Source organism: Dendrobates tinctorius, unplaced genomic scaffold (genome assembly GCF_039654945.1).
Source record: "Dendrobates tinctorius isolate UK_male_01 unplaced genomic scaffold, ASM3965494v1 ptg000069l, whole genome shotgun sequence".
NCBI lineage: Eukaryota > Metazoa > Chordata > Amphibia > Anura > Dendrobatidae > Dendrobates > Dendrobates tinctorius.
The window spans coordinates 4,935,616-4,952,500 of record NW_027361737.1 but is presented as its reverse complement, the minus strand read 5'-3'; the positions used below and the strand labels follow the sequence as shown (position 1 = coordinate 4,952,500).

At 45.6% G+C, this 16,885-nt stretch overlaps 1 protein-coding gene across 1 annotated transcript in view; it reads left to right on the top strand.

Moving 5' to 3' along the window:
- The window catches only part of HLTF (helicase like transcription factor), a 202,678-nt gene that overhangs the window by 35,360 nt on the left and 150,433 nt on the right, over positions 1 to 16,885 (top strand). The window contains exon 4 of the mRNA XM_073581064.1: positions 2,040 to 2,173. Coding sequence (XP_073437165.1) covers positions 2,040 to 2,173 — 134 coding nt within the window. The remainder of the gene's footprint in view (positions 1 to 2,039; positions 2,174 to 16,885) is intronic.

The following is a 16,885-nucleotide window of genomic DNA, read 5'->3' as shown; positions in this document are numbered from 1 at the left end:
AGGGTCGAGACGGATCACTAGTCCCCTTTATTATTTTAGTCACTTCATTTATAATCTTTTGCTTAATTATGCAATGTTCTCAACCACCAATAGCATCATTTCACTTTATAAGCCAATAATATTGCAAGAAAACCGGAAACTACATATATGTCCGTATCCAAAAGTAGTATAATGGCATATTCTTCAGAATTCTACACCCCCGGTTCCCTTATCTTGCACCTGATGGGAACAGTTTGGTTTCATGACAGCCCATCCCAATTACAAAAATTTATCTTACAGCAACAAAAATGGAGAAACAAAACCTTCAGAGAAATGAAATTTCAGCTTTGATTTTCGTTTTAACCCTTCACAAGGGCGTGGTTAGTGCGCGCCGCGCCCACTGCAGTCTGAACGTCACTGACAGATGACGTGCCAGACAGCAGCAAGCAGCGATGGACGCAGGACAGGTGAATATCTCAGTTGCCAGCAGTGACATCGGCACCTGGCCACCAGCGACGGAGAGGTGAGTTTGGAGAAATCTTCAGGTAAATTCTCAGGTCAAAAGACCTACGGTTTAGCCCTGCGGTTTCACACCTCTACAATGGAGAAGGTGTGAAACCGCAGCGGATTCCGCACAAAGAGTTGACATGCTGCGGATTTGAACCCGCAGCAAATCCGCAGCATGTGCACAGTGTTTTTCAGTTTACCATTGAAAACAATGGTACTGTACAACGTAGCTAAATCTGCTGTGGACCCGCAGAGCCGGAAACGCTGCGGATCTGCAGCAGAATTCGCAACGTGTGCACATGGCTTTAGGTTCACTCACTGTAAAATGTTTCAGTAGTTTCATGATCCAGTAGCATCAGTTTGGCCCATCACGGAGACGGATCTGTTTTTTAACCGCCTGGCGGATTTTGACTGACCGTTAAAGATGGAAATGTGAAACAGGCCTTAGAGATCAGTTTAGGATCTGTGCACACGTTGCGGATTTGGCCCTGCGGATCTGCAGCACTTTTCCATGCGGTGTACAGTACCATGTAAACCTATGGAAAATCAAATCTGCTGTGCACATGCTGCGGAAAAATCTGCGCAGATTTGCGGTTTATTTTCCGCAGCATGTCAATTCTGTGTGCGGAATCCGCAGCGTTTTTACACCTGTTCCATTCTAGGAATCCGCAGGTGTGAAAACGCAGGCGAAATCCGCACAAAATCAGCTAGAAATTCGCCTGAAACCTGCACTAAATCCGTAGGTAAAACGCAGATCATTTTACCTGCGGATTCAGCAAAATCCGCGTGGAGAAATCCGCAGCCAAATCCGCAACGTGTGCACATACCCTTAGTGTGTAAGTTCAGTTGGCGGCCCTGAATTTTGGCAGCAGCCCCCAGAGTAGATGGTTTGGTCAAAATTTCGGTAGCAGTCTTTATATTTTGGAAAGACCCAGATGTGGTGTGGTGATAAAGGCACTATGGATTGTGTACATTTGGGGTGATTTTTTTAGGAACACCCAGAATTTCATCCCAATGGATCGATTACTTTTACATCACTTTTCCTGATTGTTCTTGCTGCTGGTCACTGTCTGATCTTCTATGAAAGGAGGCTTGGAAAAACCCTAAACTTTCCCATTATCTTTGCGACCATCTTCTACCATTAGAGGGGAACGTTGAATAATCTTTTACCATTATTTTGATGTAAAACCTATGTTTTTGGCTTCCCCTCATGAACGGTATGTGCTGCCGATAGTAATGACGCCATATGGGTGGGGGTTGATCTGGTATATGAGCGAGGCTTCATCTGCACATCAACTTGCTGTATCATCTGTTTCTCTTGTTGCTGGCAAATAATTATTTGCCTCCATAAATTGTCTATAATACGTGTGTCATCCCATTCTGAACACAGGACCTACAACTACAGAGCTGCAATGTGGGTGACATTGCCCTATCGCCAGCACGATACAGTGATCTTTTTTCCTCTCAGTCTTGCACAGTATATAAAGCAGACTTGTTGTATTAATATTAACAGATTTCTGTGTGAAATAACGTACTTTTTCCTCTTTACACAGTGTAGTTCCATATGGTGCACACAATGTTTTCACAATGCCGGTCAACCTGAGTTTTTGGGGAAAGGATGAAAACAAGCAACATGTTGTGGACCATATGAAGAAAAAGGGTTATAAGCTTGACTCAGTTTCCAAAAGTGAGTAGTAGTAGCAGTGTTACTGTCTGTTTTGTATTCAAGAAAAAGATGACTAATGTAAATATGACATGTTTGATGAACAAGTGTGGAGATGAATAGGAACCGGTCACTAAGAGTAAAGGCCCCCCTGCCGGTATCGCTGATCGCTGTAGGAAAGCCCTGGACATTTTTTTTGGTCGCTGGTCTCCCGCTGGCCAGCACGCATCTCTGCGGGAGACCAGCGATCAGCTGGTAACTAAGGTAAACGCAGGGTTTCTAAGCACTGCGCTGTGCTTAGAAACCCTCTGTGTACCTTAGTTACCAGCGCGCTGATGCAGGGAGCTGGTAACTAACGTACACATCGGGTATCTAAGGGACGCACGTCCCTTAGATACCCGATGTGTACGTTAGTTACCAGCTCCCTGCATCAGCGCGCTGGTAATTAACGTACACAGCGATGCTCAGCGTCGCTGTGCTGATCGCTGGTGAAGCTGTCTGTTTGACAACTCACCAGCGATCACATAGCGACTTACCAGCGATCCTGACACGTTGATATCGTTGTCAGGATCGCTGGTGAGTCGCTATGTGTGACTCCAGCTCAACTTGCCCTAACGAGGAGAGCATGAGTTAGAGTTGTTCTCAGCGTTCTGCAGGAGCGCACAGCTTCTGCCCTCCTGACTAACACCTGAACTGTGTGCGCTCTGACGCTACCTCTGCAGCATTGCAGGAGTGCAGAGACACCTGAAGCCTTCCGGATCCAGCTAGCTTCACAGTAGCGCTTACATGCTGTATAGCAAACAACTTGTAAGCCTTAAGTTAGGAAAACATTCACTGCCTGATTTTAAGCAATGTTTTATCTCAAAGAAAGAATCAGTCCCCCCCCCCCCCCACACTGTTCTGTCTGTAAACTCCCTCCCCCTGCCCAGAAGCTTTGGTATGATCAGACCATGTCCCTGTACAGTAAAGGCCCGTTACACACAACGATATTGTGAACAATATCGTTGCAATGTCACCATTCTGGTGACGTTGCAGCGATGTCGAAACGACATCGTTGCGTGTGACATGTAGTTGGCTGACGGTTAATCATTGCCTAATGGTCTGGGCCATAAATCTATCGTTGATCTCCCGCTGGGCAATGATGATAAAGCATTGTTTTTTGACTTGTTTTTTATTTTTTTATGGTGTTCACTAAAGGGGTTAACTAGTGGCACAGTTTTATAGGTCTGGTTGTTGCGGATGCGGTGATACTCTTATTGTGTGTTGTGTTTTGTTTTTTCTTTATATGAGAACAGCAATAGAACAACAAGGTTTACCCGTACAGGCCTCCAAACAAATGCACTATCAGGGTGCAGTGGACCCATATAAAGATGGCAACACAGGTGCAAAAATACCAATCAAGCAACTGCTCCAGCCTACCAATACATGGAGGGGGCGATTGCCTGGTATGTTGATGCACAAAAACAACTTGTATGCGGCGCTGTTCACACTAAGGCCATGCACAGCGTCCAGGCCAGCCTAGTACCAACACCCTTCTATTAGTTCAGGCGGGCTGCCCAGCGCTAACAAATGCATGCCGTGTGGAAAACGGACACCGCAGTTTACAAGACCTAAATGGGCCCAACTGCACCCTGAATAAAAAGTGCAAAAAACACATTTTAAAAAATATTTTTAAAAAATGTGGAGTATTAGTTAATATTTTGGCCAAAATACGTGAGCCCGTAACCTACGTCAAAGATCTCCACGCTTACGGGTACCTAACACTAAATAATAATAATAATAATAATAATAATAATAATAATAATTGGAGGTTTTTCAAGTCCTCTTTCTGTACTGTGCTGTATTATTATTATTTAGTGTTAGGTACCCGTAAGCGTGGAGATCTTTGACGTAGGTTACGGGCTCACATATTTTGGCCAAAATATTAACTAATACTCCACATTTTTTAAAAATATTTTTTAAAATGTGTTTTTTGCACTTTTTATTCAGGGTGCAGTTGGGCCCATTTAGGTCTTGTAAACTGCGGTGTCTGTTTTCCACACGGCATGCATTTGTTAGCGCTGGGCAGCCCGCCTGAACTAATAGAAGGGTGTTGGTACTAGGCTGGCCTGGACGCTGTGCATGGCCTTAGTGTGAACAGCGCCGCATACAAGTTGTTTTTGTGCATCAACATACCAGGCAATCGCCCCCTCCATGTATTGGTAGACTGGAGCAGTTTCTTGATTGGTATTTTTGCACCTGTGTTGCCATCTTTATATGGGTCCACTGCACCCTGATAGTGCATTTGTTTGGAGGCCTGTACGGGTAAACCTTGTTGTTCTATTGCTGTTCTCATTATTGGAGGTTTTTCAAGTCCTCTTTCTGTACTGTGCTGTATTATTATTTTTTCTTTATATACAAATATTTTTTGATGGATACAATCTTTTTATTTTTTTTATTTTTACAATTATTAAAAAAAAAAAAATTGTTTAAAAAAACTGTTTTACTATGTCACCTATCATTTTCTGCAGGCTGATCACTTCTGCAGCATGGAGATGCAGCTCGCCGCGGGGTCTCGGTTTCTGATCCAAAGGCAGAGGGGCTGTTAGCCCTCTACCGCCTCTCGGAATGCTGCGATCGTGTTCGATCGCAGCTTTTTTTGGGTTAAAGTGCCAGGAACTTAAGGTATGTGCACACGCTGCGGATTCTGCTGCGGATCCGCAACGGTTTTGGCACTGCGGGTCCACAGCAGTTTCTGCTGCATTGTACAGTACCCTTTTACCGCAGCATGTTAATTCTTTGTGCGGATTCCGCAGCGGCTTACCACCTGCTCCTCAAAGGGACCCCCCACAGGGCCCAGGTTGCGCTCATGACCCCACCGCTAGCCTACCATTCAATCCGGGGGGGGTCTGGTTTGAATCCGACCCGACTCCCCCCGGACAACTGCGCCGTCCTGGAGCCCTTCTGGGCATGAGGTATCAAATTTAGGCAGCGGCTTCGGCCTAGCCGAAGTCGCCGCCTTATTCCCGCCCCCGGATGACGAAAATGACACTCCGCAGTGTCATAGAAGGGGCGGATCGAGTCAGGAAGGGCGCGCTTTTACATAGCTCAGCGCGCCCTTTTCAGCATCTCCGCCCCCTTCCTCCTCCACCTCAGAATTCCGGTGGCCATCTTGCTGCACCTGAAGCTGAAGGCAGCACAGCGGTCTCTGGGGTGCACAGGAGTGGGATTTATCGGCGCTGGACCTAGGGAGCGCATCGGTGGGATAAGATCACAGCTGGGTTCTCTGTATTCAGCTGTGAGTTCATATAACCTATAACGCTCCCCTATTCCTTTTCCTCTGCGTAGATACCCCTGTAGGGCCTCTGCTAATCAGCCTCTAGACACTGTGTCGGGCTCAAGGAAAAGGACCAGACAAGACTGCTTTTATGCAGTCTGTACAGCCTACAAAGCCACTCTCCCAAACGGCAGCACGTACCCGCACTGCCAGGACTGTACCCAAAACACAGGATCAGAACCCCAAGAAGTCCCTACCAACGCCTCTGCGACTGCTACTGCGCCAGAATGGGCGACTCGGATGTCGCAGTCTATGACACAGTCTATAGATAACCTGACCTCCACACTACTGCAGGCTCCGCAGGGTCATGTCTCGGCTATGAACGTTACCCAGCAAAGATCTCAGGGACAGACCGCTTCCGACCGTTTGAGTTGTAAGCGGACCCACAGGTCGCGTTCATCTGCGTCCTCACATAGCACTAGGTCGCCCCCCTCCAGGGAGAGACACAGTGGCTCCAGGTCACCGAGACCGTCCCCTGATAGAGAAACACAATGCGGATCTCCACAACGATCCCAGACCACAGAACTCCTCCGCCCTAGTTCGCCCGCTGGGGAGCTCCTTAGCGATGCACAAGACTCAGAGGGCATATGTGACTCTAACTCAGATAATGAAACGGAGAACACTGTGGTCCCTTGTCTCCCAAGCAATACGGCGCTAGTTGAGGATATAATCTCTTCCATCCTTCGGGTACTGGACATTTCTGATCCAACCCCGGAAGCACCAGAACACAAGATTTCCTTCGAGAGTGTTCATAAACCATCTAAGGTCTTCCCTAATCACCCGGAATTTCAAAAAAATACTTTCTAAGCATTTTTCGCAGCCTGAGAAAAAATTCGCCAATCGCAAATACTTGGAAGCAAAGTACCCCTTCCCACAGAAGGACACTAAGGATTGGACAGATCCGCCTGAAGTGGACCCCCCAGTCTCTAGGCTGGCAGCACAAACACTTCTCTCACTGCCGGACAGCTCAACCCTCAAGGACGCAGCAGACAGACAGGTAGAACGCATGGCGTGTTCAATCTTCGAAGCGGCAGGTGCCTCTCTGGTTCCCGCATTTGCTTCAGTTTGGGCAGCCAAGGCCGTTATGGCCTGGGCTAATCTATTGCAACAGGGCCTCCAAGCTTCAAATCCTCAGCTGGCGGACCAGGCGGTGCAAATTGCAGTAGTGGCAGATTACATGGTCCATGCAGCGTTGGATTCTGCAAGAGGGGTAGCGGGAATAGCATCAAACGCCATCACAATCCGGCGTATTCTCTGGCTGAGAGAATGGAAGGCGGATGCGGCCTCAAAAAAGTCCCTGACAAATCTCCCGTACTTCAGTGGACGTCTTTTCGGTGAAAAGCTGGATACAATGATATCCAATGCTACTGGGGGTAAAAGTACTTCTCTCCCTCAACTAAAACCAAAACGCACGTTTAAAAGACGTAATCAATCTCGTTTCCGATCCTTTCGGAATTCTTCAGGCTAGTCCGTCTCGCGCCCAGCACAAAATCGTAACCGCTCCCCCTGCAGAGACCACACGGGCGGCACAGAGGCCGGACAGGAACTGGCAGTCAAAAGCAAGCCAGGCAAAATCCAAAGGAGGAAAAGCTCAGACTTTCCCCTCATCATGACTCATGCCCTCCGGAAGACACCCCACTTGTGGGCGCACGACTGCTACTTTCAGCAGGTCTGGCTTCCTATTACAGAAGACAAGTGGGTCAAGGAAATAGTGTCTTCAGGATACAAGATCGAGTTTACTACCAGCCCACCGCACAGGTTCTTTCTCTCCGTTCCTCCAAAGCCTCCACTCAAAGCTCGAGCCTTCCATCAAGCGGTTTCTTCCCTCCTCCAAGCAGGAGTCATAGTACCGGTTCCAGCAGACGAGCGCTTCCGAGGGTTCTACTCCAATCTGTTTGTGGTTCCCAAGAAGGGAGGCAGCGTCCGACCCATACTAGAACTCAAGCAACTCAACAAGTATGTTCGAGTTCGTCACTTTCGCATGGAATCCCTCCGGTCAATCGTTGCGTCCATGGAAAAAGGAGAATTTCTCGCCTCCATAGACATACAGGACGCATACCTGCATATACCGATTGCTCCCGCCCATCAGAGATTTCTCAGATTCGCAATCAACCAAGACCATTACCAGTTTGTGGCCCTCCCGTTCGGTCTCGCCACGGCTCCCAGAACATTTACAAAGGTCATGGCAGCCACCATGGACGTTCTACACTCCAGAGGCATAGTAGTCGTTCCATACCTGGACGACCTTCTCGTCAAGGCCCCCACCTTCAAGGACTGCGAGGTCAACGTCTCAATCACCATCGACACTTTGAGTCGCCTGGGATGGTTAGTCAATTTACAGAAGTCCCCGAGTCAGTCTCTGGCCTTCCTGGGGATGCTATTCGACACCTCCAGGGGTCTGGTGATCCTCCCCAGGGGCAAGGCACTGGCCCTCCGTTTGGGAGTTCGCACTCTCCTCCGCAAGTCCCCCCGATCTCTCCGGTATGCCATGAGAGTACTTGGCAGGATGGCAGCGGCAATGGAGGCGGTACCATTTGCCCAGTTTCACCTCAGACCCCTTCAACTGGCCATCCTCAAGTCCTGGGACAGGAATCCGTTCTCCCTCGACAGGGAGTTCCGGTTATTATCGAAAACCAGGAGGTCCCTGCACTGGTGGCTCAAGCCAACCTCGCTTGCATGGGGAAAATCCTTTCTCTCCGGTCAATGGAAGGTTTTGACCACCGAGGCAAGCCTTACGGGTTGGGGCACGGTGCATCTACATCACAGAGCGCAAGGCAACTGGTCACCAATGGAAGCGAACATGCCCATCAACATCCTGGAAATTCGGGCCATCTTCCTGGCATTGAAAGCCTTTCATCACTTGCTAGCAGACTCTCATATCCGAGTACAGTCGGACAATGCCACGGCGGTGGCATACGTGAACCATCAAGGCGGGACCCGCAGCATCCAGGCGATGAACGAGGTAACACGTATCCTACACTGGGCGGAGGATGCGAGGTCGGTACTCTCTGCGGTCCACATTCCGGGTGTGGACAATTGGGAAGCTGACTATCTCAGCAGACAAGGAATGGGCTCGGGGGGGGGGGGAGGTCTCTCCATCCCGAAGTCTTTCGTCAGATCTGCCATCGCTGAGGACCCCGGACGTGTATCTGATGGCATCACATCTCAATGCCAAGGTTCCCAATTTCATGGCCAGGATGCGCGACGCGCGGTCGCTAGGAGCAGATGCCCTGGTTCAGGACTGGACCCAATTCCAGCTTCTGTACATTTTTCCACCCATCCCCCTGATCTCCAGAGTCCTGAGGAAGATCAAGCAAGAGGGAGTTCCCACCATCCTGATCGCTCCAGACTGGCCCAGGCGTACATGGTACGCGGACGTCGTGCAACTCACAGCAGACGCTCCCTGGCGTCTCCCCACACGTCCCGACCTTCTGTCACAAGACCCGTTCCTCCATCAGAACTCGGGCTCTCAATTTGACGGCGTGGCCATTGAGACCTGGGTTTTGACCCATGCAGGTTTTTCGACGGACGTCGTTAAAACCATGATCAGGGCTCGAAAGCCAGCTTCAGCCAGGATTTACTATCGTACCTGGAAGGCTTTGTTCACATGGTGCGAATCTCGAGGACAGGTCCCACTTCCCTACTCTCTTCCAAAGATCCTCGGTTTCCTTCAGTCGGGCCTGGACGCCAGGCTATCCCTGGGCTTGCTTAAGAGCCAAGTGTCAGCGCTTTCAGTGCTCTTTCAGAGGCGTATTGCTAATAAGCCGCAAGTGAGGACTTTTCTCCAAGGGGTTTCCCGTTTGGTTCCCCCCTACAAGCATCCATTGGAGACGTGGGACCTCAACCTGGTCTTGACAGCACTGCAGACACCTCCTTTCGAACCCCTTAAGGGGGTCTCACTCCGCCTTCTGTCACAGAAGGTGGTCTTTCTGGTGGCAATCACCTCGCTACGCAGGGTGTCCGAACTTTCAGCACTTTCCTGCAGATAACCCTTTTCTGGTTTTCCATCAGGACAAGGTGGTTCTCCGTACAGTCCCATCCTTCCTTCCGAAGGTTGTGTCCAGCTTCCACCTCAATGAGGAAATCTCACTACCATCTCTTTGCCCGGTTCCTGTTCATAGAGTGGAGAAGGCTCTGCATACGCTTGACCTTGTCAGGGCATTGCGTGTTTACGTGTCTAGGACTGCTCCCTTCCGGAAGCACTTTTTTCCTTCTTCCAGAAGGCGTTCGCAAGGGTCTACCGGCTTCCAAAGCCACCCTTGCTAGGTGGATCAAGTCCACCATACAAGAGGCTTACCGACTTGTCAATTCTCCTCTTCCGGACGGTTTCACGGCACTCTACGCGGGCGGTAGGAGCCTCTTGGGCCATTCGGCATCAAGCCTCGGCACATCAAGTGTGTAAGGTAGCCACTTGGACTAGCCTGCACACATTTACAGAACACTACAGAGTGCATACTCAGTCCTCAGCGGATGCGAGCCTGGGTAGACGGGTCCTGCAGGCAGCAGTACCCCAAATCTAGGGGACTGTCAGCACAATATTCGTCCACTGCTTCCCACCCAGGGACTGCTTTGCGACGTCCCACGGTTCTGTGTCCCCCAATTAGGCGACAGAGTAAAGGAGATTTTTGAATACTCACCGTAAAATCTCTTTCTCTTAGCCTTTAATTGGGGGACACAGCTCCCACCCTGTTGCCCTTACGGGCCGTTGTTAGTTGAGTTCTCATATTGTTCTTTGAGCTCGTACATAGTGGCCTTCTTACAGGCATGGTTATGTTGTTTGTGTTACGTTCCTCCTAATGCTTTTGCACAAAATTGGAGAAGGCTGATGCCATCAGGGGTGTATACTGCAGAGGAGGAGCCAAAGTTAATCTTTTTCAGATTATGCATAGTGTCGCTTCCTAGTGGACAGCAGCATAACACCCACGGTTCTGTGTCCCCCAATTAAAGGCTAAGAGGGAGAGATTTTACAGTGAGTACACAAAAATCTCCTTATAGCTGCTTGAGGACTAAAATGGAAAATGCTCCCCCTAGTGGTAAATATATATATTTGTAAAAAAATATATTTCTCATATAGACATGTTTGCAAACATTGCATTAATGCATTTTAATTACTATTTTAAGCTTAAGTTCACAAAAAAAACCTACAAGAAAACTGGTGGCACCTTCCATTTAAATGTTCTGATGATAATGTTTATTGTTATTTCCATGTGGTCTTGTTGACCTGCTATATCCTGCACAATTAGTGCCTTGTGTTTGCATTTGTATTTCTCGTTGAAACTTGCTAAAGATAATTTTTTTTTTTCAAATCTAGTTATTAGGCTGGTTTCACATGTTCTGATATTTTCGGTACCGGAGATGTTAGTGTCCGTGTGTGTAATACTTGCGGCACACTTGTGTCAACCCTGTGCCACCCATGTGCTGCATCAGTACCACACGAACGGGCGTTAGGGAAGGAGCGGTACAGTAAGTGCTGTTTCCCGTCGTCGGGTGCTGAAGACTGCTCTCTTCCTTCTCCCCGACTCTTCCGGTAATCAGCGAAAGCAGGGGAAAATGATGAGAGTTGTATTCAAGTGATAACATAAAGGAAGGACAGAGAGGACTGTGGGCAAGTTCGGGATCACCTATAGCATGCAGGGACAATATGCAAAGAGTAAAGGAAAAAGATCATGCTATACAAAAAGGGATCACCAGGATGAAATGTTCAAAATGATTTTATTAACCCCTTAATGTCTATGGACGTGCAGAGTCCGTCATGGCAGGAGGTAACTTCCCGCACCATGACGGACTCTGCACGTCCTGCCTTTGAAATGTCACTGCGTGTAAACACGCAGTTTCAGTTCAGTGCCGACAGCTGTCTGACAGCTGAGAGGCACAGCAAGGGGGGCAGAGACCCTTGCAGTCGGTCCCTTCACCCACAGCGCTGTGATTGGTCAGTCAATCTGACAGACCAAACACAGCAGTGATGAGCAGGAGAGGCTGAAATCTCAGCATCTCCTGCCCGATATCAGTGCAAGGAGATCAGCGCTGCAGTGGCTAGGAGTGCTAGGGGGGAGCCCCCACCTCCCCTGGCTGCTAACCCCCTCACTGCTGCGATCGAGCGCGATCGCAGCGTTCAGAGAGGGAGGCAGAGGGTAGGGGGCTCCCTTTGCCTCAGTTCGGTGTCCCCGCGATGTAATCGTGTGGCCCGACCTGTGCCATGATGACCCGGAGGTGTCATGACAACCTCCGGGTCATTTACCTACGGAAAGCTAGTGAGACCATGCTCACAGCATGGTGTCAGCAGCTTTCAGCATAGGTATAATACATTACAATGCTGGAGCATTGTAATGTATTATACCTACAGTGAAAGTAAAGGTCCCATGAAGGGACAAGGTAAAAAAAACAAACATTTTTTTTTAAAAAATGTAAACAAAAAAGGTTTAAAATAAAAAAATTCCCTAAAAAATACCCTAAAAATTACATTTTTATGTAAAAAAAAAAAAATACACATGTTTGGTATCGCCACGTGCGTAAAAATCCCATCTATAAAACTGTCACCCTAGTTAACCCCTTCAGTGAACGCCATAAAAAAAACACAAAAAAGTAGCAAATTTTACTTTTGCCAAGCGGTATCATCATACCGCTTGGAAAAAGTGCAATAACGCGATCAAAAAGATGGATATAAATAAACATGGTACCGCTGAAAACATCATCTTGTCCTGCAAAAAACGAGCCGCCATACAGCATCATCAGCGAAAAAATAATAAAAAGTTATAGCTTGCAGAATAAAGTGATGCAAAAATAATTATTTTGTCTATAAAAGTTTTTGTGTAGAAAAGAAAAAAATCACCAAATCATAAAAAATCATATAAATGATGTATCGCTGTAATCGTAGTGACCTGAAGAATAAAGCTGCCATACTAATTTTACCACACGCGGAACACGGAGGGGGAAAATAAGCATTCCTAAATTGCTGGTTTTTGTTCATTCAAAAAATGAACAGAAAAATCAGAATAGAAAGTGATCAAAAACGTTGTGCCCGAAAATGGTACCAATAAAAATGTCAGCTCTTTCCGCAAAAATCAAGCCCGCACATGACTGTCGGCCGAAATATGGAAAAATTATAGCTCTTTAAAGATCATTTTTGTGGATAAAAATATTTTTTAATTTTCACAGCTCTGCGTTATAAACTTCTGTGAAGCACTTGGGGGTTCAAAGTGCTCACCACACATCTAGATAAGCTCAATGTGGGGTCTAGTTTCCAAAATGAGGTCACTTGTTGGGGGTTTACTGTTTTGGCACATCAGGGGCTCTGCAAACGCAACATGACGCCCGCAGAACATTCCATCAAAGTCTGCATTCCAAAACGGCGCTCCTTCCCTTCTGAGCTCTGCCATGCGCCCAAACAGTGGATCCACCCCACATATGGGTTATCAGCATACTCAGGACAAATTTCATCACAACTGTTGGGGTCCTATTTCTCCTGTTACCCTTGTGTAAATAAAAATTGGGGATGAAAAGATCATTTTTGTGGAAAAAATATGATTTTTCAATTTTACGGCTCTACGTTATAACCTTCTGTGAAGCCCTTGGGGGTTCAAAGTGCTCAGCACACATTTAGATAAGTTCCTAGGGGGGTCTAGTTTCTAAAATGGGGTCACTTGTGGGGGGTTTCCACTGTTTAGGTACATCAGGGGCTCACCAAACGCGACATGGCGTCTGCTCTCGATTCCAGCCAATTTGACATTCAAAATCTCAAATGATGCTCCTTCCCTTCTGAGCACTGCCGTGCGCCTAAAGATTGGTCTTCCTCCACACATGTACTCAGGAGAAATTGCACAACAAATATTGTGGTTCATTTTTCTCCTGATACCCTTGCCAAAATAAAAAAAAATTGTGTCCAAACAAAAATTTTGGGGAAAAAAAGTTCATTTTTTTCCTTCCACATTGCTTCAATTCTTGTTAAGTAGCTAAACTGTTAATAAACTTCTTGAATGTGGTTTTGAACACCATGATGGGTGCAGTTTTTAGAATGGTGTCACTTTTGTGTATTTTCTGTTATACAGTTGTGGCCAAAAGTATTGACACCCCTGCAATTCTGTCAGATAATACTCAGTTTCTTCCTGAAAATGATTGCAAACACACATTCTTTGGTATTATCTTTATTTAATTTGTCTTAAATCAAAAAACACAAAAAGAATTGTCCTAAAGCCAAATTGGATATAATTCCACACCAACATAAAAAAGAGGCTGGACAAAAGTATTGACACTGTTCGAAAAATCATGTAATGCTTCTCTAATTTGTGTAAATAGCAGCACCTATAACTTACCTGTGGCACCTAACAGGTGTTAGCAATAACTAAATCACACTTGCAGCCAGTTGACATGGATTAAAGTTGACTCAACCTCTGTCCTGTGTCCTTGTGTGTACCACATTGAGCATGGAGAAAAGAAAGAAGACCAAAGAACTGTCTGAGGACTTGAGAAACCAAATTGTGAGGAAGCATGAGCAATCTCAAGGCTACAAGTCCATCTCCAAAGACCTGAATGTTCCTGTGTCTACCATGCGCAGTGTCATCAAAAAGTTTAAAGCCCATGGCACTGTGGCTAACCTCCCTAGAGGTGGATGGAAAAGAAAAATTGACAAGAGATTTCAACGCAAGATTGTGCGGATGTTGGATAAAGAACCTCGACTAACATCCAAACAAGTTCAAGCTGCCCTGCAGTCCGAGGGTACAACAGTGTCAACCCGTACTATCCGTCGGCTTCTGAATGAAAAGGGACTGCGTGGTAGGAGACCCAGGAAGACCCCACTTCTTACCTCGAGACATAAAAAAGCCAGGCTGGAGTTTGCCAAAACTTACCTGAAAAAGTCTAAAACGTTTTGGAAGAATGTTCTCTGGTCAGATGAGACAAAAGTAGAGCTTTTTGGGCAAAGGCATCAACATAGAGTTTACAGGAGGAAAAAAAAGAGGCATTCAAAGAAAAGAACACGGTCCCTACAGTCAAACATGGCGGAGGTTCCCTGATGGGGTTGCTTTGCTACCTCTGGCACTGGACTGCTTGACCGTGTGCATGGCATTATGAAGTCTAAAGACTACCAACAAATTTTTCAGCATAATGTAGGGCCCAGTGTGAGAAAGCTGGGTCTCCCTCAGAGGTCATGGGTCTTCCAGCAGGACAATGACCCAAAACACACTTCAAAAAGCACTAGAAAATGGTTTGAGAGAAAGCACTGGAGACTTCTAAGGTGGCCAGCAATGAGTCCAGACCTGAATCCCATAGAACACCTGTGGAGAGATCTAAAAATGGCAATTTGGAGAAGGCACCCTTTTAATATCAGGGACCTGGAGCAGTTTGCCAAAGAAGAATGGTCTAAAATTCCAGCAGAGCATTGTAAGAAACTCATTGATGGTTACCGGAAGCGGTTGGTCGCAGTTATTTTGGCTAAAGGTTGTGCAACCAAGTATTAGGCTGAGGGTGCCAATACTTTTGTCTGGCCCATTTTTGGAGTTTTGTGTGAAATGATCAATGTTTTGCTTTTTGCTTCATTCTCTTTTGTGTTTTTTCATTTAAGACAAATTATATGAAGATAATAATACCAAAGAATTTGTGATTGCAATCATTTTCAGGAAGAAACTGAGCATTATCTGACAGAATTGCAGGGGTGTCAATACTTTTGGCTACAACTGTATTGACCCCCAAACTCACTTCAAATGTGTGGTGGTCCCTAAAAAAAATGGTTTTGTAAATTTTGTTGGAAAAAATGAGAAATTGCTGGTCAACTTTTAACCCTTATAACTTCTTAAGAAAAAAATTTTGGTTCCAAAATTGTGCTGATGTAAAGCAGACATGCGGGAAATGTTATTTATTAACTATTTTTTGTGACATCTCTCTCTGATTTTTAAGGGCATAAAAATTTGAAAATTGCAAAATTAAAAATGTTCGCCATATTTCCATTTTTTTCATAAATGCAAGTCATATCGAAGAAATTTTACCACTAACATGAAGTACAATATGTCACGAAAAAACAATGTCAGAATCAGCGGGATCCGTTGAAGCGTTCCAGAGTTATAACCACATAAAGTGACAGTGGTCCGATTTCAAAATTAAGGTCTGGTCTTTAACCTACAAAATGGCTTGGTCGTTAAGGGGTTAATGCATACTACTAGCAACAATTTAAAAACCATTAAGTCAAACACATGACTGTGCACACAACCACCAAAATATGGTGATGGGCCTTGTCTAATAATTAATATATGGTAAAATGACCTATAGACAATATTTGATTTGAGACCCAGGCTATCGTATTGTAAGTATAAAGTAAATAATTGGTAGGTTCTGATATGGTGAAACAAAAAAGGTAAGTATGCAAATCAAATTAAATCTCCATGCGCAGCAAGGTATTGATCTCAATATTAGCACTTCCCTGTGGCTATTAACCTAAAAGTCTCTGCAAAATATCAACAGCACAAAGTGCATCAAAGTATAGATCACACAAGGACAAGAGTAGTAATATTTGTTACCCAGAATTGAGATAATGATACAGTCATATGTTAAAGTTTGGGCACCCCTATTAATGTTAACCTTTTTTCTTTATAACCATTTTGGTTTTGGCAACAGCTATTTCAGTTTCATATATCTAATAACTGATCGACTCAGTTATATTTCTGGATTCAAATGAGGTTTATTGTACTAACAGAAAATGTGCAATCTGCATTTAAACAAAATTTGACCCGTGCAAAAGTATGGGCACCCTTATCATTTTTTGGATTTGAACACTCCTAACTACTTTTTACTGACTTCCTGAAGCACTAAATTGGTTTTGTAACCTCATTGAGCTTTGAACTTCATAGCCAGGTGTATCAAATCATGAGAAAAGGTATTTAAGGTGGCCACTTGCAAGTAGTTCTCCTATTTGATTCTCCTATGAAGAGTGGCATCATGGGCTCCTCAAAACAACTCTCAAATGATCTGAAAACAAAGATTATTCAACATAGCTTTTCAGGGGAAGGATACAAAAAGTTGTCAATAGCAATGACTCCTTACCAGCTTGAGAATGCCAGCCCCCAGCTGTCAGTTTTAGCAAGGCAGGTTGTCAAAAATGCGGTGGACACATGCCGTTTTTTTTTTTTAATTAGAATAATTATATCTTTAAACTAGCTTCGCCCGTGCGAAATTTTTGCATATTTGTCGTCGGGGGGCGCAGGCAATTTCAGAAAAAGCAAGCTGGTTAAATGTAAATGTATTTCATGAGCTGATGAACACACAGGTATTTATAAATGTAGATTGGTAATACAATAAATTGTTTTGATAGGTAGAGGCCAAAAAATGTTTTCCGGTTGAGGTGCCACCTTCAGATCATTGTGTCTCTCTGCAGGTTTATGAAAATTAATGTTTAAACTGTATTTTGTGATCAAATCATGGATATGTGGTTTGTC